The sequence below is a fragment of the Monodelphis domestica genome, chromosome 3 (genome assembly GCF_027887165.1).
Source record: "Monodelphis domestica isolate mMonDom1 chromosome 3, mMonDom1.pri, whole genome shotgun sequence".
Classification (NCBI taxonomy): Eukaryota; Metazoa; Chordata; class Mammalia; order Didelphimorphia; family Didelphidae; genus Monodelphis; species Monodelphis domestica.
Genome location: NC_077229.1, coordinates 101,894,228 through 101,917,499, shown reverse-complemented (window position 1 = coordinate 101,917,499; position 23,272 = coordinate 101,894,228). Strand labels below are relative to the sequence as shown.

Below are 23,272 nucleotides of genomic sequence, written 5' to 3'. Positions count from 1 at the left end.
TGAACTTTTGAGACTACCTTTCCTTCCCCCTGCATAGACCGAGTGTGCTCCCACTGAGTGCTGGGCACATCCTGCCCCCCTCTTACCCCACACAGGGGAGGGAGAAAGCGATTCCATTGGGCTGCTGGGCAGAGGGGTGGGTGAAGTAAGAAATGTCCTCACAAGTGTAGAGAGGGGCTCCACTCCCTTCCAGCCCTGCTGTCTGTGAGCTGCCCATCTTACCCCCTGTGCACTCCCACTGTGCTGCTGGGCAGAGGGGAAGGGAATGTGAAAAAAATGTTATCAGGCTTGGTGGAGAGGAAGAAGGGAGCAGTTCCACCCAAATCCCTCTGCCTGTCTAGTAATAAACACTGGGGGAGGATGGGGGTGACGTTGTGGCCATAGAGAGCATTCTGCATGCCATCTTTGGCACCTGTACCATAGGCTTGCTATCACTACTCTACTTGATGTTTGGGCAAGATTGGTACCTACCCATTCATTTGTGCTTCAGCATCTCTGAGGATGGAGACCATGTGAGTACTCATAATCAGTACACTTCTCTGCTGAGAGAGAGGCTAAAGGAAGCCTGCCACTTAGATGATATTTGTAAAGGGCTTACAGAACTTATAGCACTATATAAATGTTATTGTTACCATCTATGAGCTCAGCCCAGAAGAGTTATTACAGAAACAAACTATGGGGTGATGCCTAAGTATGCTGTCAAGAACTTAAGCAAGGCGAGCTTTTGTCAGAAAATGTTATTGTTTGGGTTACATACAGATGAGTAATTCTGAAGAGTTGTTAAAGGTAGGGATGTGGTAACTAGGTGGCTTAATGGATAAAAAGCCAGATCTGGAGATGGGAGGTCAAATTTGGCCTTAGACACTTCCTACCTGTGTGACCCTGGGCAAGTCACTTAACTCCAATTCCCTAGCCCTTGCTGTTCTTCTGCCTTGGAACCAATATACAATATTGATTCCAAGACAGAAGGTAAGAGTTAAAAAAAAAAAAAAGCTAGAGCAGCTTGCCTGTTTACAGACTAGTTCCAGGAAGAGGGGTGGGGTGGGAGGGTGTTCTAAAGAGGACTCTGCACAACCACCTATTGCCCACAGGAGAATCTGTTGAATTCCTTGTTGAGTGGGAGGAATGAAAAGATGAGCAATTAGCTAAGCCAACTGTGAGGAGATAATCACAGAAAGACTCTCTGAGCCAAAGAATAGATCAGAAGTTAAATCTCAAATTAAAACAGGGTGTATTAAGTATATTGTGGACCAAGTGTCTTACATTATAATGAGGAGGACCTCAGTTTGGGGCAGGGGTGGGGAGGGGGTGCCATGGCTGAACCCAGAGGCAGGACCTTTCCTATCCAGAACTTCAGCCAGCCATAGAGGTTCTGAGAGTACCAAAGACAACCTAAAGAACTTAGAAACACCATTCACCAGCCTGGACCCTTAACAAATTTGAGGATGCAGAATTATGGATCTAATGGTGATGATAATGATTAGTCTATAGCATCATCATCAATAATAATAAATTGGTAATAATATAATAAATATAAATAATTTATTAAAATAACCATTAGCATTTACACAGTGCTTTAAGGTTTGTGAAACAATTTGCATGTGTTAATTCATCTGATCTTCACAACAAACTATGTGAGATAGATGCTATTATTATCCCCATTTTACAGATGAGGAAACAGACACAAAACCACAGAATAACATAGTGAGGGAATGTTTGAGGTAGGATTTGAATTTGGATCTTCCTGATTCCCAGTTCTTCATTCTATTCGCTCTACCATGTAGCTGCCAGCTTAAGTATAGATATATAAAAAAGCTCTTTTGTGGGTCACAAAAGAGCTGGAATCATGTGATCTGGGACCAGGCTAACCAATGATGTTGCAAGAGAAAAAATAGAAGTGATTACCCCTTTGTGGCCAATGACAATCCTAATGCTTGCCCATGTGGTGCAGGTTTTATAAGTCATCTGCAGATGCTGGTATATGTGGATTCAGCTGTTAATTATTACCTGTTTTTAAATGATATTTATGTTTTAATTGGCTGTTTATGATTACTTGTGCATGTAATTTAACTACATATTATAGTTATCTATGCATTACTATGCTGTTTATCTGTGCATATGCTAACAGTTATACATAGGGGCCCATTGATATTGTTGCGACTTGTCTTGTTCTTTTTTTTTTGGCTGGGTTTGCTTGGGTACTAAGTCTGTACGATTGAGGTAGCTGGTCAAACAGTAGATAAAGCACTGGACCTAGAATCAGGAAGTTGAGTTAAAATCCAGCCTCAAATACTATCTTGCTGTGTGACCCTGGGCATGTCTAGTTGCCTCCATTTCCTTGTCTGTAAAAACAGGGACAATGAGAACAGCTATATCACAGGTTGTTGTAAGGATCAAATGAGATAATATTTGTAAAATATTGGCACAATTTGTTTTTTAAAAAAGCAAAATACCTAGATAGTAGGTACTATACAAAAGCTCATTCCTTTATCTTCCCCCTAACTGTGGGTATGTATGTATTATCATGAGATAATGTATCTTGCATGTAATTTAGACATTTAAACACTGAGGCAGCCTATCAATTGGTGCTTTGCACTATATGATGTCTCTGACATATAAATTAAACGGAGATCTGATATAAACAGTACCACAAGCACCTGTGATATTGGAATAATTACTCTTATTGCTTAAGGAGATGTTTATCATGAAGTGTATGATATTTATCTGCAGATGCCAAGTGCATCTCGGGTGGTTTTTCAGGGACTACAAACTTTTTGACCACAGGTAGCCCCAACAGATCACTTCTTCCACAGAGACATAACCATGGAAGCTTGGAGGATTGGAAGATGAGCCCTCTTATGTATCCACATTTTTCAATATTCTCCATTTTTCAGGTTTGTTTATTATTTTTTTTAACCTTAAGGAAACTTTAGTGGAGAAGTCATGTAAAGGGCTGAAGAACAAAAAAAAAGCATGATTGCTTCTATTTCACTGCTTTGCTTGCTAACTTCAGCAGGAATGCACTTCCCTCCTGCATCTGAAAGCAAGGAACAGCAGAAGCAATCAGAGTAGGAGTAGGAGAGATGCATCAGTTAACCAACATTTATTAAGCACCCATTAAGTGCCAAGCACTGTGCTAAGTGCTGGAAATACAAAGAAAGGCATCAGATTGGAGTAATGGCAGAGTGGGAATGAACACATGGATGGCCTAGGACCAGGCAAAGGAACAGAGAGCAAATTATCTAAACCAGCAGCTATGGTAATTGGTGAAGACAAAAATCAAACCCATTATTCCCTTCTCCTCTGTTTCTCTGGGGTGCTGTCTGGAAAAGCTTCTTTCTGATCCCTTTATTTCTTGTTCCCCCTTCCAACTGGTGAGGGAGAGGGGAGGTGTATGGAGGAAAATAAAAATACAATCTTGGCTTCAATTTGTGTCACACTCTGCTATACTTTCTTTTAATGTCTTCTGTGTTTAATGTCATCGAGATTTTCTATGCTATTGATACTGCTCATAAATTGCATGGTTTGAGGGGTAGCGGGGTGGCTCAGTGGACTGAGAACCAGGGCTAGAGATGGGAGGTCCTGGATTCAAATCTGACCTCAGGTGCTTCCTAGCTGTGTGACTCTGGGCAAGTCACTTAACCCCTATTGCCTAGCCCTTAGATGCCTTATAACCAATACATTCTAAGAGGATAAGGATTTATATATATATATATATATATATATATATACATACATATATATATTCTTTTTAACATTTTATTTTTCCTCCAATTAAATGTAAAAACTTTTTTAACATTCATTTGTTGGGTTTTGTTTTTGTTTTTGTTTTTAGTTCTGAATTCTTCCTATCCCTCCCTGGGCAAGTCATTTAACACATTACCATTCTTCTGCCTTAGAACCAATACACAGTACTGATTCTAAGATAGAAGAAGGTAAGAGTTAAAAAGGAGTTAAGAGTTAGGGGTAACATTTTAGCTATCTTCAAATCTCTGAAAGATTTCATGGGAATGAATGAGAGTGATTCTGCTTGGCAGATTTAACTGTGCAGACTTAGCATACAAGTTGCAGAGATAAGCTTGATGGGGAAAAAAACAACAATACTAAAATAATGAAGGTTGTCCAGAAACAGAACAGGCTGTTTCAAGTTGGGTGTGGCTGGGGGGAGAAGGCAGTTCCCTCCCTATGGAGGTCTTCAGGTAGAGGCTAGAGTTCCACAAAGAGGGTTTTTGCTCAGGTATACATCGGCTTAGATGTCCTCTGAGTTCTCTTCTAATTCTTAGAATCTGTGATTCTGTGAGGTGGATTTGGGGGAGGCTGGGATGGAGGCCACAGAGAAATAGAGAGAGCTTTGGGGAGACTGGAATAGGGAACATTTAGAAGCTAGGAGAATGGAGGAGTTGGGAAGGCAGGAAAGAAGACTTAGAAGTCTGGGATAGGGAGTTTCAGGGTGTCTGGGGCTGGAGAGAGACGGAGGAAACTGTGGCAATGAGGATTTGAGGAGGCTGGGATTACACTCTTAGGTGATTGGCATCTGGGATTTGAGGAGATTGGGATGGGGGTTTTGGGGAGCTAGTGATGGGGGGTGGGGAGAGGCAGATGCTTCTCTCACAGAATTCCTCTTAAACTGGCACAATTTGATTTGACCACAAGAAGGCAGCAGAGACCAGAGGCCTGGAGTCCTGCTCAGCAGAGAGGGGATATTGGAGGTTGTCTTCTCCAAGCCCCACCCCTTACCTGTCCCCTGTCCCCTTACCTGTAGGCTCCACCTACACCCCTCCCCTGTTCCAGCTCCCACAATCCCTTTCTGCTCTATTTGGGTTTCGGTTCTTTGAATGAATTTGTAATGAAAATAGTCTAGGTGCTTCAAATGGATTATGGGGCCTACACTGGCATGGTTTCCCCCATTTTATCCTCTTTCTCCCCATTTCCTGGATAGGAACTGGAGATCCACTATAGTGTTTACAGTTCACAAATAGCAGACCAGTGCCTGATTGTGGATGGGGGGGGGGGAAGGACTGGGAAGAAACTCATATATTGATTATAATTCTACAGAGAAAATTTCCCCTGGGTGTATGAGGGCCTTTTGACAACTGCCACTCCCACCCAATGCCTTGCCAGGTAACAGGACATGACCCAGGGGCCACCAAGGGGGTGCTGGGGTGTGATTCTCTTGGTGTGGAGCAACTATGTCCATCTATGCATATCCTGGTTGTTTCTGGGTGTGTGTGACTGTGTCAGGCGGGGGGCTTCTGGGGGTGGGGTGTAGGGAAGGGGATGTTGCCAGAATGAATACTGCTTGCCCACCAGAATGATTATGAGGAAGGAACAGAGACTCCTGATCATCACCTCCGCCCCCTTTCCAGGTGCCAGGCCACTTAATCACTGACCAGTGGAGAAAAAGTGGACCTGACAGAGACAGATTTAGTCCTCCACAGAGTAGACCAAACCCAGAGACAGTCTTGCGTCTTTCCAGAGACACAGCATCCACACACACTCCGGGAGCCACTGCCACAAACACAGGGCACACGCAAAGAGACCAAGTTGGACACATATCCAGGGATCTCCTGTGAAGCTAGAGGTACCCTCCCTGGGACAGGCATCACCCATACAAAACACACACTCGGGGATACACCACTACAGAGCCGGGACACACAATACCTGGGGACACAGTGACAGACACATGACCCAGGGGCTACTGTCACACCAAGGAACCCGGACATCCACTCAAGAATTCAGACAAAGACCCACTGCTCCCGAGCCACTGTCTCCCACACAATCGGTGACACCCGGACCTAGTGACAGGCGCACACACAGTGCCACTTTCACTTCCTGGCACACACAGGCCCCGGCGCGCGCACACACGGACCTTCGGGGGCATCCAGACACTGACTCCCCTCAATGATTTCCCCCCACCCCCAACACACACATAGTCACAGACACACACCCGCCCCACGCACCCCCAGGGGCGGGGCTCCGGCCTCACTCACACCCTGCGCTTCCCACTCCTCCCGCCCTTGCTCCCTGCTACCCGCTCACCCGCCCCGAGACTGGGGCTGCAGCACCCGCGCTGAACAGAGCCGAGACTGACCGGGCCGAATCCAGGGACTGAGCGGAGCTAGCTAAACCCAGGAGCGGCGACAGAGGCGGCAGCCGCAGCAGCAGAGGCAACGGCGAGCCAGGTGCGTAGTGCGTCTACTGCAGGAGGCCAGCTGCCGGAGGTAGGGGAGGGAAGGAATCTAAAGAGGCTACCGAAGCATCTTTACCAGGGGATAGATTAGGAAGAGTCCGGGACCCGAGGGGACCCCCTTCCCCTCTTCTGCCTCCTCCCCTTCTTGATCCTGCTGGCCCAGAAAGGACTCCCCCACCCCCACCCTGACATTCTACTCCCTTTCTCCCAGGCCTTCGAGGTACATAGTTTAGCTCCCCCTTCCCCAAGGCCCAAGTCCCCCCGACTCCTGCCCCTCCACCCCCACCCCTGACAATTGTCGTCGCTGCTTCTCTCCCCCCTCCCTAGCCTCATCCCTGGCCAGCCCGGTGGCTGAGGCTGCCCTCTTCCCTCCCTCCCAGGCTCCTGCTCCTCCCAGCGCTGCGGAGACTGCAGGGGCCAGGGGCGGGCCTGGGGGCGGGCCAGGGGCGGGGAGAAGGGGCCCTCCAACCGACCTGGACTGAGGGACAGCGCCTGGGGGATCCTTACAGTGTCACAGAGTTGGACTTGGGGTAGGGACGGGGGGAGGGACAATCGGACAGTTCCAGATTCTGCCTTCTGTTCCCCTTCTCCCCAGCAGTGCTGGAGCAGGCAGTCACATAACACCCATTGTGCCTGCAGAGGTGACCCCGCCCCTGGGCTCAAGCCCGGGGTCTCAGACAGAGCTCCATTCACCCCCTTCTTCCCATTCCTTCCCTCTCTTGACAACTGGCCCTCCTTTGGGGAGCAAAGTAGGCTTTTGCCACAGCCCAGGCAGCATCGCCTCACTAGTGGTGCGGTCCATGGGGATATACGTCTAATAGCTGCGTGCGCTCGATTTCGTGAGAATGCGTTTATGAGGATGTGCTAAGGGCTGACAGTTGTGAAGGTGCCTGTGTGTGTTTGCAGATGGGGGGGGGGTGACATCCTCTATCACATAGTGCACGGGAGGGTATCTGGGGTGGGGTGGGGGGCAGGGCTTGCTAAGGGGGGGTGGGGCTAGGGCCTCACGTGGTGATGCCAATGCAGGCTGTGGGGCTCCCACTCCTGCTCAGAGCACTATTTTTAGGACTTTACTGCAGAGTCAGAGGCTGAGACTACAGAGCCCCTCTTTCCTCCTTTCCCACTCCCCATTTCCCCAAGCCCAGGTGATGGGGCAGGGCCAGGTAGTCAGTATCTTGCCCTCAGGTCAGTATACAGCTGAGGGGATTGGTGTTTAGGTGACAGGGCTGGAAAGTAGAGTGCAAGTGGCTGATGAAAGTCAAAAGGTAAGTAGGGGGGCACATTCCAAGGGGGTGACAGTAAGGGAAAGATGGTCATCTCTGGGGGGGAGAGAAAGTAAGAATAATTATTCCTCTGGGAGAAAGGTTTGGGGATCAGGTATCAGTATCTGGATGGGATTTGAGGGAAAGAAGATTGAGGATAGGGATGTTTCTGAATGATAGGATTAGTGTTATTCCCCTGAATAATCTCTCCCTTCCTTCCATCTTTCTGCAGGTGGCCATGTCTGGGGAAGGCCCAGAGCCTCGGGGTTCTGGGGATGACAGCTCCAGTGGGAGCAGTAGTTCCCCCAATCCTGGGGATACTCTGCCCTGGAACCTTGGGAAAACTCAAAGGAGCCGACGAAGTGGGGGTGGCTCTGCTGGTAATGGTGGTGTCCTGGACCCTGCTGAGCGGGCAGTCATCAGAATCGCAGGTACAGAGATCTGAGGACATTATTATATTGCTGGTATAGGGGTGTCTGGGGTTACCCCATCATTAGTGTTGTTCTAAGGTTCATTTCATTGTAGATATGAGAATGACTGGGGAGTCATCCCATTATAGGTATGGGGATGTCTTGGTTATCTCATCAGAAGTACCTGGATGTTGAGTTATCCTATCAGAAGTATGGAGGAATCATTTTACCAGAGGCCTAGGGGTGCCATCACAGTTATGGGGCAGTCTGGGAGATCATCTCATCATAGGTATAGAGGTCCTTGAGATCTTCTGTCACAGGTTTGGGTATACCTGGGGTTGCCCATCATAGGTAGTGAAGAAAGATGATGCCACAATGATAGTCTATTTATTGTAAGTATGGGTTCACAAGGTAGAAGTAGAGGGGCCTCAGCTCCTCGGTAGATACCATTAGGGGAGGTGGCATTGTATAGCATAAAGAGCCCTAGATTTTAAATCAGGACACCTGGGTTTAAATATTAGCTCTGATACTAGCTATGTTAGCCTCAGCAAATGGCTTCATCTCATCCTGTTTCCCATCTGGAAAATGTTATCTCTGGGTAACTCTTGTGCTAACTTCATTAATTCATTCATTCAATTCAACAAGCATTAATTAAGTGCCTACTGCATACAAGGCATCATCTCCTAGGCATCCCAAACTCAACATATCCAAAATAGAGCTCATTCTCTTTATCACCAAACCTACCTCTCTTTTGAACTTCCCTGTTACTATCAAGTAATATTGCCTATTGCTATCATCCTTCCAAGCACTCATGTTTGGAACTTCAATGTCATCCTCTGTTCTTCACTGCCACTCACCATCACCCCAATATCCATTAAGTTGCTAAATAATACACTATCTACATTTACAGCATCTTTTACATATATTCCCTCCCTTACATTCACATAGAAATTAATTTAGTTTGGGCCCTCATCACTTCTTATCTGGGCTATTTCATGGAACTCCTATTTGGTCTCCCTGCCTAAAGCTTCTTCCTACTCCAATCAAGCTTTCACAAAGCCATCCAAGTGACCTTCCTAAAGCACAGGTTTGATCATGTTACTCCCCTGCTCAATAAATTCCAGTGGCTCCCTATTGCCTTTAGGATCAAATAGAAAACCCTCTATTTGACATTTAAATCTTTTCACCAGCTGGTCCCTTTCTACCTAATCAGTTTTTTTTCTACATTACTCTCCTCATATTCTGAAATCCAGCCATGTTGCCCTACTCTATTTTCCCCACACTGCACTGGATGTCCCTTGTGCCTAGAATGTACCTTCTCACTTCTGCCTCTTGGAATTCCTGGGTTCTTTTAAGACTCAGCTCAGGCACCTTCTTCTATAGGATATCTTTCCTGCTCCCTTTAGCTGTGAGTGTGCTCCCTTCACAAATTACCTTGAATTCATTACATATATTCATGAATATATATTCATCGCACACAGAGTATAGTTCTTGTAGTGGATAGAGCTGTCACTGGACAGTTAGTCAAGAAGATCCATTCTTTAAATCAAGTCTTAGACACTTAACAGCTTTATTAACTTGGGCAAGTCAATTAATCTCTGCCTCAATTTCCTCATTTGTAAATGTAGATAATAAGCACCTACCTCCTAGGGTTATTGTGAGGATCAAATGAGATAATATTTGTAAAGTGCTTTGCAAAAAGTTCTATGTATTTATATAAGCTATCCCATTAGAAGTCCAGAGTGAGTACTGTCTTTGTATCTACCACACAAAGGCTGTGTACCAATCCATTCTTTATTGATTGATTGTTAGGGGCTGGGAGGTTGTTCAGTCATTTTCAGTCATGTCTGATTCTTTGTAACCCCATTCAGAGTTTCCCTGGCAAAGACATTGGAGTGGTTTGCCATAGCCTTCTCTGCTCATTTTAAAGATGAAGTTAAGTGACTAGCCCAGGGTCACACAGCTAGTATCTGAGGTCACATTTGAACTGAGGTCTCCTGACTTCAGACCTGATGTTCTATCTACTGTGCCACTTAACTGTCCCTGCTAGAAAATAAAAAACCAAAAACAGAACATTCTCAGCTTTGAAGAATCTTCTATTCTACCTAGAGAAATTTAACATGTTCATTATGTTGCTCAGTCTTATGTCTCTGTGACCCCATTTGGGAGTTTTCTTGGCAAAGATACTTGCTATTTCCCTCTTCAGCTCATTTTACAGATGAGGAATTAAGGCAAACAGGGTTAAGTGACTTGCTCAGGGTCACATAGCTAGAATGTGTCTGAGGCCAGATTTGAACTCAGGAAGAGGAGTCTCCCTGATTCCAAGCCCAATGCCCTGTCCATTGTGCCACCTAGGATTCAACAATCATATATATAAACAAATAAAATACAAAATACATACAAAGTAAATACAGAAATAGGAAAAGCACTAACAACTGGGGAGACCAGGAAAGGTCTCCTGAATTGAGCCTTTGAGAGTTAGGGGTTCTAAGAGGTAAGAAGGAGGCTTATAAGGAAAAGACCTTGGCAAAACTTCTTAGAGAAATGAGTTATTATCAAGGTGTGAGTATATGGGATAAATAACTGGGGATACTTTTTGAAGGGTCTGAACTCCAAACTATTTCAAAGGATTTGTGGGGCAGTGTTAGGACAACGGTTTATTCCTGAGCTAGTCTCCTTGGCAAGGTCATGGTTTTGCTTTTCACTGGTCTAGGAAGAAGTAGGTCACTGACCTGGTGGCATCAGGGGCTTATTCAATCTTCAGGTTTGCTAGTAAGGGAGAGGAGAAATGGGGAAAACTCAGGCACCTAAGACTAGACTAGGCAGAGGTACAGTCTTGGTTTTGGCTTGCTAAGGGTCTATTTTCCCAAAGACGGTGACCATATGCATGGAGAGGCTAGAGTCCCGGCTAGGAGAGGGTCTCACATGGCAGAAGAGGATGAAGCTGGGAGGTCAGAGGGGGAGGTGTCAGCAGGGGAAGGACTGCCAGGAAGTCTGAAAGTCCCCAGTACTCACTCCCCGCCCCCGCCCCCACCCCCCTCCCCGTCGTGGGAAAAAAAAAAAAAGAAGAAATCGGCTCTTTACCCTTTCCTTTCTGGCAGGCTGGAGTCCGGACTCCAGTCACTCCAGAGCAGCGGGGCTGAGTGATTACGAGCCAGGATTCCCTGCCTGGGGTCCCAGTCGGTGTTAGGGGCTTGGGTCAGCTTGTCCGGTGTCCGGTGTCTGCCCCGCCTCCAAACTCTGCCTCCCTTCCCCCTGCCCCCAGCCCGTGGGGCATCCTGGGTGCCGGGGGCGGAGCTCGGGGGCGAAATTCCCCCCCTCCCCGAGGTGACTCTGAGTCCCCTCCCTCGCTGCCTCCGGCGGCTCCTTTAAGAGACCGAACCGGCTGAACGAAGGGACAGAACCGGGCCGGGCTGGGGCCAAGCAGTACTGGACTGGGAGATCGTCCTCATCCTACTCCACCTCCCTTAGTCCCATCCGGCCATGGCCGACTACGGGCTACCCCCCCAGCCAGAGGAGCAGGACTTCATCCAAGCCTATGAGGAGGTGCGGGAGAGGTACAAAGGTAGGGCTGGACACTCGGACCCCTCCGGACACACCCCTCCAGACAGTCTGACCACCCTGGCACACTGACCCACCTGGACCAACCTGCCATCCTGACCCTTCCGGACACAATGACCACTTTGGCAGGCTGATCCTTTAGGACAAACTGATCACGCTGACCCTAATGGACTACTCAGATACCTTAACCCTTCTGGACAGACTAACTACCCTGGCACACTGACCTTTATGGACCACACCGGTATACTCTGGGCTGAGGAGACTGAAATTAACGCTGTTCACTGACCCTCGGGGCAGACAGCCCACTCAGGACACACTGACTATGTAGGAAGGGTCACCCTCACGGACACACGGACCAACCCGAACATACTGACTAATAACGGACAGTGACCAGCGGAGAAACTCAGAATAGGCTGACCCTTCTTCCCAGACACAAGGACCATCCCAGATATGCTAACTGCTCGGCCACACTAATCAGTTTCCTAAGCCCTCGAAGTTCCCCAGCCCCACGACCAAGAAACTGGGAACTCGGGGCCTGGAGGAATTGCTAGCTCGGGAGGGAAAGGAGAGTACTAGAGAGGGCTTGGCTCCGCGCAGCAGGTCATTCCCATAATAGGACATGAGAGTGCGGCCGCCTGGCTAGGGGTGGGGAGGGGGTGCCGTCTGAGCGCACGAGGAGGGAGAAGAGAGTCGGGGTCCAGGCCTGGCAGCCAGAACCTTCTGCGGGCCAGGTCAGTGTCTCGGGCTCGGAGTTCAGAGCCTGTCCTGCCTGTCCAGCCACAGACACGTGGGACATTGGCCGGGGGGCGGGGTCATGGCGGGACCAAGTGGGGCTGGGGGGAGAGGGGTTGTGGGGGCGGCACCTCTTGCGGAAGATTCGGGAGTTCCAGTACCCTTAGTCCCTTTGCGGGTAGAGGCTGGGGGAGATTGGTGGGAAGAGGGGGGCGGGGGTCTCTGAGTTGTCCAGTTTGCCTGTCTGCTTTGGGCCAGCTCCCTGGCTGCTCTCCATCCTCCTCCTTCCCTCCCGCCTACTTTCCCACCCTCCGGGTGTGTGCGCGTAGCTCACATAGTTACTGTCTCTCCTCACCTCCCAAACTAGCTCCTGTCCTTCCCGCCCCCGGCCTGGCCCTGCTCAGCACCCCCTGGCCCCCTTCCCCCACTTTGTGATGACTACCCGCGCCTCCTCCGCACCTGCTCCCTCTTTCCATTCCCTCCCCCTCTGAGTCTCCACAGGGGCTTAATATTCGTTTATTGAATTGTGTTGGCTCTTCCTCCCTGTTTTTCACCTCCTCACACGCCACCACCCGCTCTCCAAGAAGCTGATCCCCTCCCCACCACACCCACAACCCATTGGGGTGGTCCTATCGATCCATAGTCCCCTCCTCAACTTCCCCAAACGTTTAATGTTTTAGGTCTTTGCTGTGAGTAAGCTCAGTATCCCAGCCTTAGTCCTTTCCTTGTTTTAATTCAGTTCATTTCAAAGAGCATTTATTAAGCTCTTACTGCGTGCAAGTAGCTGTGACAGGCTCTGGAGATACAAAATCAAAAAGGAAACATGGAGGCAGCTGGGTAGCTCAGTGGATTGAGAGCCAGGCCCAGTGACCAGAGATCGTAGGTTTAAATCTAGCCTCAGACACAACCTAGCTGTGTGACCCTGGGCAAGTCACTTAACCCCCGTTGCCTAGCCCTTACTGCTCTTCTGACAGAAGGTAAGGGTTTATTAAAAAAAAAAAGGAAACAGACTGTTCTTAAGGAGCCCACACTGAGTCTACTGGAATGAATAGGTGTCACAGATTAGAGGGGCTGACCTTGGCATCAGGAAAACCTGGGTTGAACTCTGCCTTTTACACTTAGCTACCCTGATCAAGGGCAAATCACTTAACCTCTCAGTGCCTCAGGAAGTTCTCTAAAACCATAAATGATAAGATCTCAGGTTTAGACTAACACAAAGCCCGTAAACCTCAGAGTTCCCAGAGAACTAGAGATTACCTGGTCTGAGTGGTTCCAGACCTTGTCTGGAAGTATGCATACCCTCTTTTAAAGTAAAACAATTTCACAGATCCATCCCCATCATAATTTATCAGCATTTGTTGACTAAGAGAAAAAGTTGCTGTGAACTTTAAAATGTTATTAAAGCAATTTGTTAATTCTTCACTGCAAGAACATTCATGGAAAAGGTAGTGACATATTCAGGACATTAGGGGCAGCAGGTGGTACAGTGGATAGAGGGCCTGGAGTCAGGAAGACTTGAATTCAAATCCAGCCTCAGATACTTACTAGCCTAGTGACCTTGGATAAGTCACTTAACAGTTTCAGGTTCCTCAAGTATAGAATGTAAATAATAACAGCACTTATAACAACAGGGTCATGAGGATCAAATGAGATAATAAGTATAAAGTGCTGGGCACTGTGTTAAAAAAAAGTTAGCATTATTATTATTATACATTTTTCTAATAGAAGGTGTGTTTATTAAGATGAATCCCTTAATGAGATAAGACCTGTAATCACTCCATTCCCAAGGTTGGGAAGTAGTATATCAACTCCAAATTCCTCAATTTTCAGATAAGGAAATGTAAGTGCTAGAAAGGTTCAGAGACTTGGAATGTAAACTAGTAAGTCATAGAGGCAGAACTTGAAAACCAGATCTCTTGAACTTGTGCTCAGTGTTCTACTGAAACTGCTGTCTCAAAGGCCACATGACCTATTATTAAATGCCCAATGCAGTGGCCTTTTCTCACTCCTCATCCACCTTGACTTTCCTGCTACATTTGACTCTGTAGACCGCCTCTTCTTTCTAGGCAAGCTCTTCTGTCATTTCCTTCTGAGATGCTTCACTCTTCTGGTTTTACTCATTCACTAATTTCTCCCTCTTCTTTCTCTTGTTCCTCCCAAGGGAAGGCATTGCCCCAAGAGTTGGTATTTTGCTGCCTTCACTTTTATAATATTTACTCCCTCAGAAATCTCATTCACAGCTTCAACTGCCTACCACCTTTCTTCAGGTTACTCTTAAATCCATCCCTCTAGTCTTGATCTCTTTTCTAAGCTTCAGATAGAAATTTCCACTGCCTGTTGAACATCTCTACTGGTACCTTAAATTCAACTTGTCCCAAACTGAGTCAGTATCTTTTTTCATAAACCCACTTTTCTCTTTGACTTAACTGCTATCTTAAAACTTCTGTGGTTCCACTATTTATTCAGCCCAAGATTTCAAATTTTGGAGTCATCTCTGATTTTTTCCCCCTCTCCCTCACCACTCCTATCAACTCAATTGCTAAATCCTGCCAGTTCTATCTTTGGAGTATCTCCCAAGTCTATTCTCTTCTTATTTGGTAACACTTTACAGGATTTCTTAATCTCTTATCTGGATGATTGAAATAGCTAGCCTCCTAAATGGTCTTCTTGCCTCCACGTTCTGTCTTTTTCAATCCATCCTTCCTACTGTCACCAGACTAATTAACCTTTGTATCATGGGTCTTAGAAGTAGAAATAACATTAGAGATCCAGTTTACACAGAAGAGGAAACCTCTTGGCGTCGCCCCCAAAATGTTAAATGTCTCACTGAGGATCATACTGTCATAAGTGACAGAAGCTAGCTCCTCTCACTCCAAATCCCGTGCTATTTCCACTATTTTTGTTGTTATTGTTCAGTTTGTCTGATTCTTCAGGACTCCATTTGAGGTTTTCTTGGCAAAGATACTGGAGTGGTGTGCCATTTCCTTCTCCGGCTCATTTTACAGATGAGGAAACTGAGGCAAAGCAGATTGAGCAATTTGCCTAGGGTCACACAGCTCATAAGTGTCTGAGGTTGGATTTGAATTTAGGTCTTCCTGTCTCTAGGTCTTCCTTTCCACCTAGCCATATTTCCACTATGTTTCTCTACAATAAAATCTGGTCCAATCACTCCTCTGCTCTAAAGTCATCTTCTTCAGTGACCCCTTTATGTTCCCTGAATACAGTTCAAGGTTTTCTGCCTGACATTCAAAGCCCTACCTGATCTGGTGCCAGTTTCCCTTTCCAGAGTTATCCCAAGCTAATCTGCTCAGTATATTCTATTAATTATCTAGCTAAACCTGATAACTCATCCTCCTCCCCCAGGCTGCCCCCCTCTCTCCCAGGCTTTTCCTGTGTCTGCCTTTGTTTGTATAATTCTTTGGGCCTGGAATGTCCTCCCTCCCCCCTGCTTGCCTGGGATTCCAACCCAGCCTTTAAAGGCCAATTCATGTGCACCTTCTCCCTGAAGCCTTCCCTAAACCTCCCAGTTAGTAATGATCTTCTTTCCTAGAACCTCCCATAGCCTTCTGCTTGTATGTCTCTAATGCACTTATTGGCCCTATGGTGTCTCATGCTTCTGAGCTGGAGCCCTGGCTTACTGAAACTTTGTAACCTTCTTGGTGCCCAGCAGAATGCTTTGGAGGAGTCTTTTCCTGTTTCTTTTAAAACTTCTGCTTTCTATTTTAGTAACAACCCTAAAACAGAGGGGAAAGGGCAAGGGCTAGATAATCCAGGTTAAGTGACTTGCCCAGGATCACGCAACTAGGAAGTGTTTGAGGCCAGGTCCTCCTGACTTCAGGTTTGCTCTATCCACTCTACTACCTAGCCGCCTCTCACAGGAAGCATTTTAGAAATGAATGTTTGTTGAACTGAATTGACTGGAATTCATAATCATGTAATAGGGTCGCAAGGTGTAGTCTAATGTAGAATAAATACTGTACAGCAGGGGCACAATGTGGCCTAGTGGATAGAGAGCTAGTCTTAAAGTCGAAGCTCTGGCACATACGTGCCATGAGATCCTGGGCAAATCTTTGGATCCCTCAGGGTCCCAGAAAACTAAGACTTTATGCTGGAGAATAGGTAAAGACCTGCACCGGTGGAGCTCCCTGGAGCTCTGGACTCTGCTGAAATCACAAGTCTGGATCAGCCCCCGTCCCTTCCTCCAAAAAAGATGCAGTGTAGAGAAGGATGCAAGCCCGAGAAGGGGCTTAGTGTTGTGGGAGGTTCATTACAGCCATTTGGATTCTCTCTGGGTCAAGCTTGCCAGTGCTCAGATTCTTGCACTCAGCTCTGGGTCTCCAAGGTTTTCTGGCTTTGAGGATGATGGTGTTATTGACAGAACAGAAGGGAATCAAGGTCCCTGCGTGCCCCCTGGACCCCTGGTCCTTGCCCATGGGCAGGAACCGATCTTGCCTGGTCACCTAATTATCTCTAGCAGCTTTGTGGTCCCTGATTGGGCTGGAGGACAAGGGATGGAGGGGCCTCATTCCCAGTCCAGCCTTGAGTACTCCAAGGATCCCCTCCTTCTACTCCCACTCCAAGTCCTAAAGCCAGTGTTTGGTATTGCCTCTTAGCTCTCCCTGGATATGTTAACCATTCCCCACTTGGTTTTCAGCCAACTGCCCCTTAAGTAGTGCTAGGACTGGGCTCAGAAAACGAAGTATGAATGGCTCCTGGTCCCTGGTGATGGTGATGATGATGATGATGATGATGATGATGATCCAAAGCACTTTTACAAATATAATCTAATTTGATCCTTACAAAAACCCCAGCAAGAAAGTGTATTACTATCCCTATTCTATAGATGAAGAAACCGAGGTGACCTGACTTGCTCAGAATCACACAACTAGGAACCATCTGAGGCTGGGTTTGAACTCTAGTCTCCTTGATAGAGACCAGTGCTCTATCCACGGGGCCACCAAGACTGGTAAACCTGGGGAACTTGGAAGAGTCCTCGACTAATCAACAGAAACTTCCCATGATGCATCTAGGCAATCAATGAAGCAAACATTTATTATTCACTTAATATGTGGCAAAGAGTGCTCTGGGAGAAGGGACACACAGAAATAAAATTGGACTAGTCTCTGCATTCAAGGAGTTTAAGTCTTCTGGTGGTAGAGACAACATTATATATACTTAATATATATAAATATATGCATAAAAGATTTTTGTAATGCATATGCAAAATAAATACAAGATAACTTTATAGGGAAGGCACTAGCAACTGGGAGCTAGGGTTGGTGGCTGGGAGGGAATAGGTCATGAAAGGCATCATGCAGAAGGGAGTGCTTAGGCTGAGCTTGGAAGACCAGAGCACTTAAGAAAGAGGGGAAGGAGAGAGTTCATTCCAGGCGTAGGAGACAGCCAATGCAAAGGTACCAAAAACCAGAGAGTCAGGCTAAGCTCAGGCCTGGGGAGAGGAAGAGGCATGAGATGATGCCCCTGTCCTGTCTGTCCCTGCCTCACACTGCCCTGCTCTCCAGAGCTCACTGTGTATTTAGGAAATCTCAGTTCAGCTCAGTTCTTCATTGTCAAAGGACTTTGTTAGAACCAAAAGAAACCTTAGAGATCATCTAGGCCAGTCTCTTCAGTTTTCAGGAAAACTGAGGTCCAGAGGCAGGCAGCTAAATGGCACAGTGGAGAGAGAGCCCTGAGCCAGGAGTCATGAAGACCTGAGTTCAAATTCAGCCTCAAGCACTTATTAGTTGTTTGACCTTGGGCAAGACATTTAACCTGTTGGTTCCCAGTTTCCTTAGTACCTGCCTTCCAGGGTTCCTGTAAAGTTCTAATGGGATTATGTTTGTTTAGAGTTTAGCACAGGGGCAGCTAGGTGGTTCAGTGGATTGAGGCAGCCCCAAAGATGTATAATAATGAAAGTAAAATATTAAATGTAATATTAATTTTAAAAAAAGATTGTGATCGCGTTCTATAAAATGAACTCTCAAGTCACGAGTCTGTTAGTAGCTCTTAACAATTTAGTTTTAATCAAAATGAAGATAAAGTAAAAAAGAGGGAAATGTAGGAAGGAGATAAAAAATATCACCTAGCTAAAATACCCTAAGCTGAATCAGGAAGCCAAACTCTAAAGCCTGCAAAAGCCCTCACTCACACAGGAGGCACCAGAGCTCCTGTTCCCAATCATGTTCCACCAAAGCGCCAACTCTTTTTCTTTCCTGAACCACCCCTTTTTCTTTCTAACCTCCTCTGACACACAATGTACATATGTAAAATGGGATGCCGGGTAGGATGAGCTTGGGGAGGACAAGCCTGGGGAGTGGATTCTATCTATACAGATGGGAGGTCCTGGGTTCAAATCTGGACTCAGACACTTCCGAGCAGTGTGACCCTGGACAAGTCACTTAATCCCATTGCCTAGCCCTTCTGCCTTGGAACCAATCCACAGTATTGATTCTAAGATGGAAGGTAAGGTTTAAAAAAAAAAAAGTTTAGCACAGTGCCTGGCACATGGCTTAATAAATGCTTGTTGCTTGTTTACTTGGGTCAAGATTAGAGAAGATGTAGCAGAAATTGGATCTGAATTCCAGGTGAGGGTTCTTCCATTATATTTCATAGCCTGATCATTTCAGGTACCTGTTATATTTGAGGCATTCTGCTTGACACTAGGGCTACAAATTAAGCTGCGTCAAAGACTGTCCTCAAGATGGTTACAATCTAACTGGGAGAGGATGAGACATGAATGCAAATATCTACAGTATAGATTTGAAGGTATTTAGTGTATCCAATAAGACCCTATTTGTAAAAAGGGTTTAGCCCCTCCTGGCACATAGTAGGCTCTTGTTTCCTTCTCCATCCTCTTAGAAACTAGCACCTAGATAACACAGTGGATAGAGATCCAGGCCTGGATTCAGGAGTTCCTGGGTTCAAATCTGGCCTCAGACACTTCCTAGCTGTGTGACCCTGAGCAAGACACTTTAACTGTGATTGCCTAACCCTTGCCACTCTTCTGCCTTAGAATTGATACTAAGATAGAAGGTAAGAGCCATAAAAATAAATAAATAAAAACTGGCGGGAGGAGGATATAGTGAATAGATACTGAATTTGGAGTCAGGAAGACCTCCTGTTTTAACCTTTCCTGACTCAGTTTCCTCATCCACAGAATGGGAGTAATAATAGTACCTACTTTTCACCGTTGCTCTGAGACTCAAATAAGATCTTTTTAAGGTGCTTCGCCAACCTGAAAACGCCCTGTGTAAATGCTAACTATTATTGTTAAGCTTTTTCTGCTTGACCTTGGAAACTGTGTGGTATTATAGGGAGAGTGCTACATTTGGAGCCAGGAAAGGGTTTTGAATCTGGATTGTACTTGATTTCTACTCATGGGGACATATACAAGTCCTTTCTGGCTGCGGAGGGTTGAGGGAAGGCACAGGTGAAGGAATGACAGCTGACTGGGTGTCACTTTCTTTGTAAGAAGGGAAGATTTTTCCATGAGCAGAAATAAGGAGGAAGTACATTCCAGATACAGGCGAGTGCCTTGAGATGGGGGAGGGAGTACCAGGGCAGAGATCTCAGAGGCAGAACTATTTGAAAGGCACTTTAAGAATCATGTAGTAAACCCTACCCTCTCATTTTCTAAGTGAGGAAACTGAGGCCTAAAAACAGGTTACTTGCCCAGGGTCACCTAGATAGTAAATAGCAGAGTCAGCATTTGAACCCAGGGCTTCTGTCTCCAAAACCAGCATCATTACCATACACTTGCACTGCTGCAGGCCAATAATCAACTCCAGTCTAACTGAAAAACAAAGATTATGAAGTAAGGTAGTGGTAAGAATCATAGCTCTCTTTTATATGGTATATGCTGGGCACTGTGCTAAGTGCTTTACAAATTCTCTATTATCTCATTTGATTCTCACAACAATGCTGTGAGGTAGCTACTCTTATTATCCTCATTTTACAGAAGAGGAAAAAAGTGATTAAGTACCTGGCCTAGGATCACATAACTAATAAATGTCTAAAGCTGTGTTTGAATTCAGTTCTTCCTGACTCCAGGCCTGGTACTCTATCCACTGTGCCACCTAGTTGTCCCTCCCCTTATATAATGAGGAGGAAGAGGAGCCAGTATTCATTTAGCACACTAAAGTTTGCAAAACACTTTACATACTAATTTGTTTGATCCTTACAGCAACCTCAGGAGATGGGTACTATCTGTATCCCCATTTTACAGCTGAGGAAACTGAAGCTAAGAAATGTTAAGCGACTTAACTGCCTTGATTGGACAGAACTTGACTAGCTAGAGCAGTGATGGTGAACCTTTTAGATATGGAGTTCTGGGCCCCGCCCCCACCCACCTAGTGAAGCCCCTCCCCCCACCACTGAGTGCCAAGTGTGCTCCCACCCTTACCCCACACAGGTGAGGGAGGAAGCACTATCATTGGGCTGCTGAGTGGAGGGGTGGGTGAAGTGAAGAATGTCCTCAGTTTGTGTAAAGAGGAGAAGAGGAGTGGCCTGAGTGCTCTGCTCCCCTCCACTTCTGCCGCCTATGACCTGCCCACCTTACCCCTTGTGCACTCCCATTGGGCTGCTGGGCAGAAGGTGTGTGTGGGGGGGGGAATGTGAAAAAATATCATCAGGTGTGGTGGAGAGGGGGAGGGGAGCAGCTCTGCCTAAGTCCCTCTGGTAGGGAGGGGGTGCAGCCACATGCCCACAGAGAAGGTTCTTTGTGCCATCTTTGGCACCCATGCCATAGCTTTGCCATCACTGAGCTAGGTCTAGCTAGCTAGATAGTAAGTATCTGAGGCAGGATTTGGATGAAGGTCTTCTAATTCCAAGTCCAGTGCTCTGTCCACTACAGAAATAGCATATAGGGCTAGAAGGATAGTTTACCCGCAAAATGCAGAGGGATATAAAGGCAGGAATGACTAGTTTATATTTTACTGTAGACAATAGAGATCCACTGACAGTATTTGAGTAGGTCAATGACTTTGAATATGCACACAAAGCAGGATGAAAGGGGAAGAGATTTTGGGTCAGGGAGATCAGTTTGGAGAGTGCTCCAAGCCCAAGGAATGAAGGCTTGAACTAGGTATGTGACAGTAGGAATTGTGAGAGAGGAAACAAATGGCATTGTGGAGACAGGATCTATAGGACTTGGCTGATAGGTTGGAGTTGATAGAGGTGAGGAAGAAGGAAGAGTCAAGGGGACACCAACGTTTTGAGTGTGATTGGCTATACCTAGTGACAAGAATAAAGGAAGTTAGGAGGAGAGTCAGGTTGAGGGAGGAAGCTGATGAGTTCATTTGGGGACAGGCTGAATCTGAGGTTCCTGCAGGACATCCAAGTAGAGATCTAGAGCAAACTCTTGGAGATACAGGGCAAGAACTCAGGGGAAGAAGTTGGGACAGAAGCAATAGATTTTGATTCAATTTTACAGACATTTATTAAATACCTACTACATGTAGAGTACTATATAAGATCCTGAGAGAGATACAAAGTTTAGACACACAAATACAAATAACAGTAATCTAAAAGTAATCTAAAATCATACTGGACAAGAAGTAGATCTTTCAGAGTTGTAAAACTAATTTCTTTTTGAAATCCAGGAGGGTCTGTCATTATCACTGGGGGAGATCAGGAAAGGCTCTATGAAAAAAGATGACAATTGAAATGGGTTTTAAAGAATGGGATGCAGTTGGGTGGTTCAGTGCCAGGAGTGCCAGGCCTAGAGATAGGAGGTCTTAGATTCAAATCTTGTTTCAGACATTCCTAGCTGTGTCATTGCCTAGCCCTTACTGCTCTTCTACCTTGGAATCAATATGCAGTGTTGCTTCTAAGACTGAAGGTAAGGGTTTAGGGAAAAAAAAAAAGAATGGGTAAGAACTTGACAGGAGGGTGGAAGGAAGATGCTTTTGGATCAGAATCTCTCTGAATGCAGGGCCTCTGCACCATTTACCTTTGTATCCCTAGCACCTAGCTTAATGCCCTATATATACAGATTTTTAACAGTTATAGCTGGAGTTGGAATTTTGCTGTATTCCAGCCCAGGAAACAACCTAAAAGTATGAAGTGGGAAAGAGCCAAGCATTGTATGAGGAACTGAGATGTGTCCAATTTGGCTGGAACACAGAGGGCTTAGACTGTAAAACTTTGTCGCCTTTTTTGTAGCATGGCCTTTTGAGGCAGTCAGTCTGATGAAGCTTGGAGATGCCTTTTCTGTATTATGTTTTGAAATGCATCAAATATAGGATTGCAAAAGAAGCCAATTATGTTGAAAATACATTTATCAAAATCCTTCTTTACAAAGAATGTCAAAGACCCCAGATTCTGAACCACTGGGGTAAGGAAAGAATTATGAGATAGGATTGAAAAGGATATTGGCCCTGGGCCTGAAAAAGAGATAAGGGATAGTCACTCAGTCCATGACTTTACTAACATAGGAAACACCTGGGTAAGGAAACTCTTTTTATAAATGGGAGTCCACATTTTCCCTGCAACTTATACTCTGAGAGAATTGCCTAGACCAATAGTTTTAAACCCAAATTGAGGGGCAGCTAGGTAGTACAATGGATATAGAACCAATCAGGAGGATCTGGATTCAAATTTGGCCTCAGACACTTCCTAGCTGTGTGACCCTGAACAAGTCACTTAACCTTGTTTGCCTAGCCCTTGCTGCTCTTCTGACAGAACTGATACTTAATTTTTAAAAATTAAAAAAAAATTATATAAACTCAAGTAGAAAGAGGGGCTACTAAATTATATGTAGGGATCCTTGGGGGCTGCATGTTAGCTTAGTTTTCAAATGTAATATTATCTATGTTTTATTGTATTTATTTATTTTGTTAAATATTTATCAACTATATTTTGATCTGGTTTGAGCAGTTGATGTTGTTGGTCATATGTTGCCTATCATCACTAACTGGGTGTTTGATACCTCTAGCCTAGAATACAGAGATTAAATAACTTGCCCGGAGCCAGAATATCAGGGGTAGGACTTGAACCTAGTTTGTCTTGGCTCTGAGGTCATGATCCACTATGCTAATGCTTTTACCTCTATTATCCTCTATGTAACCCTGAGCAAATTATTTAGCCCCCTTGGACCTCAGTTCCTCTTTTGCAAGGTG

General features: G+C 45.9%; 1 protein-coding gene and 1 long non-coding RNA gene across 8 annotated transcripts in view; one reads left to right on the top strand and one right to left on the bottom strand.

Annotated features, from left to right (window-relative positions):
* Positions 1–11,099, bottom strand: part of LOC103093486 (uncharacterized) — a 57,407-nt gene extending 46,308 nt beyond the window's left edge. Inside the window, exon 1 of the long non-coding RNA XR_008917451.1 lies at positions 10,947–11,099. This is a non-coding gene — a long non-coding RNA (uncharacterized LOC103093486). The remainder of the gene's footprint in view (positions 1–10,946) is intronic.
* Positions 6,029–23,272, top strand: part of PLEC (plectin) — a 119,657-nt gene continuing 102,413 nt past the window's right edge. For 3 of the 7 annotated variants that reach the window (XM_007488713.3, XM_016432017.2, XM_016432016.2), the window contains exons 1-2: positions 6,029–6,182; positions 7,685–7,883. In XM_007488713.3, the coding sequence (XP_007488775.1) occupies positions 7,691–7,883 (193 nt within the window). In that variant the 5' untranslated portion in view covers positions 6,029–6,182; positions 7,685–7,690. Of the gene's footprint in view, positions 6,183–7,684; positions 7,884–11,225; positions 11,428–23,272 lie in introns of those variants that run through there. The other 4 variants (XM_056822863.1, XM_016432025.2, XM_016432024.2 and 1 more) reach the window with 2 other exon arrangements.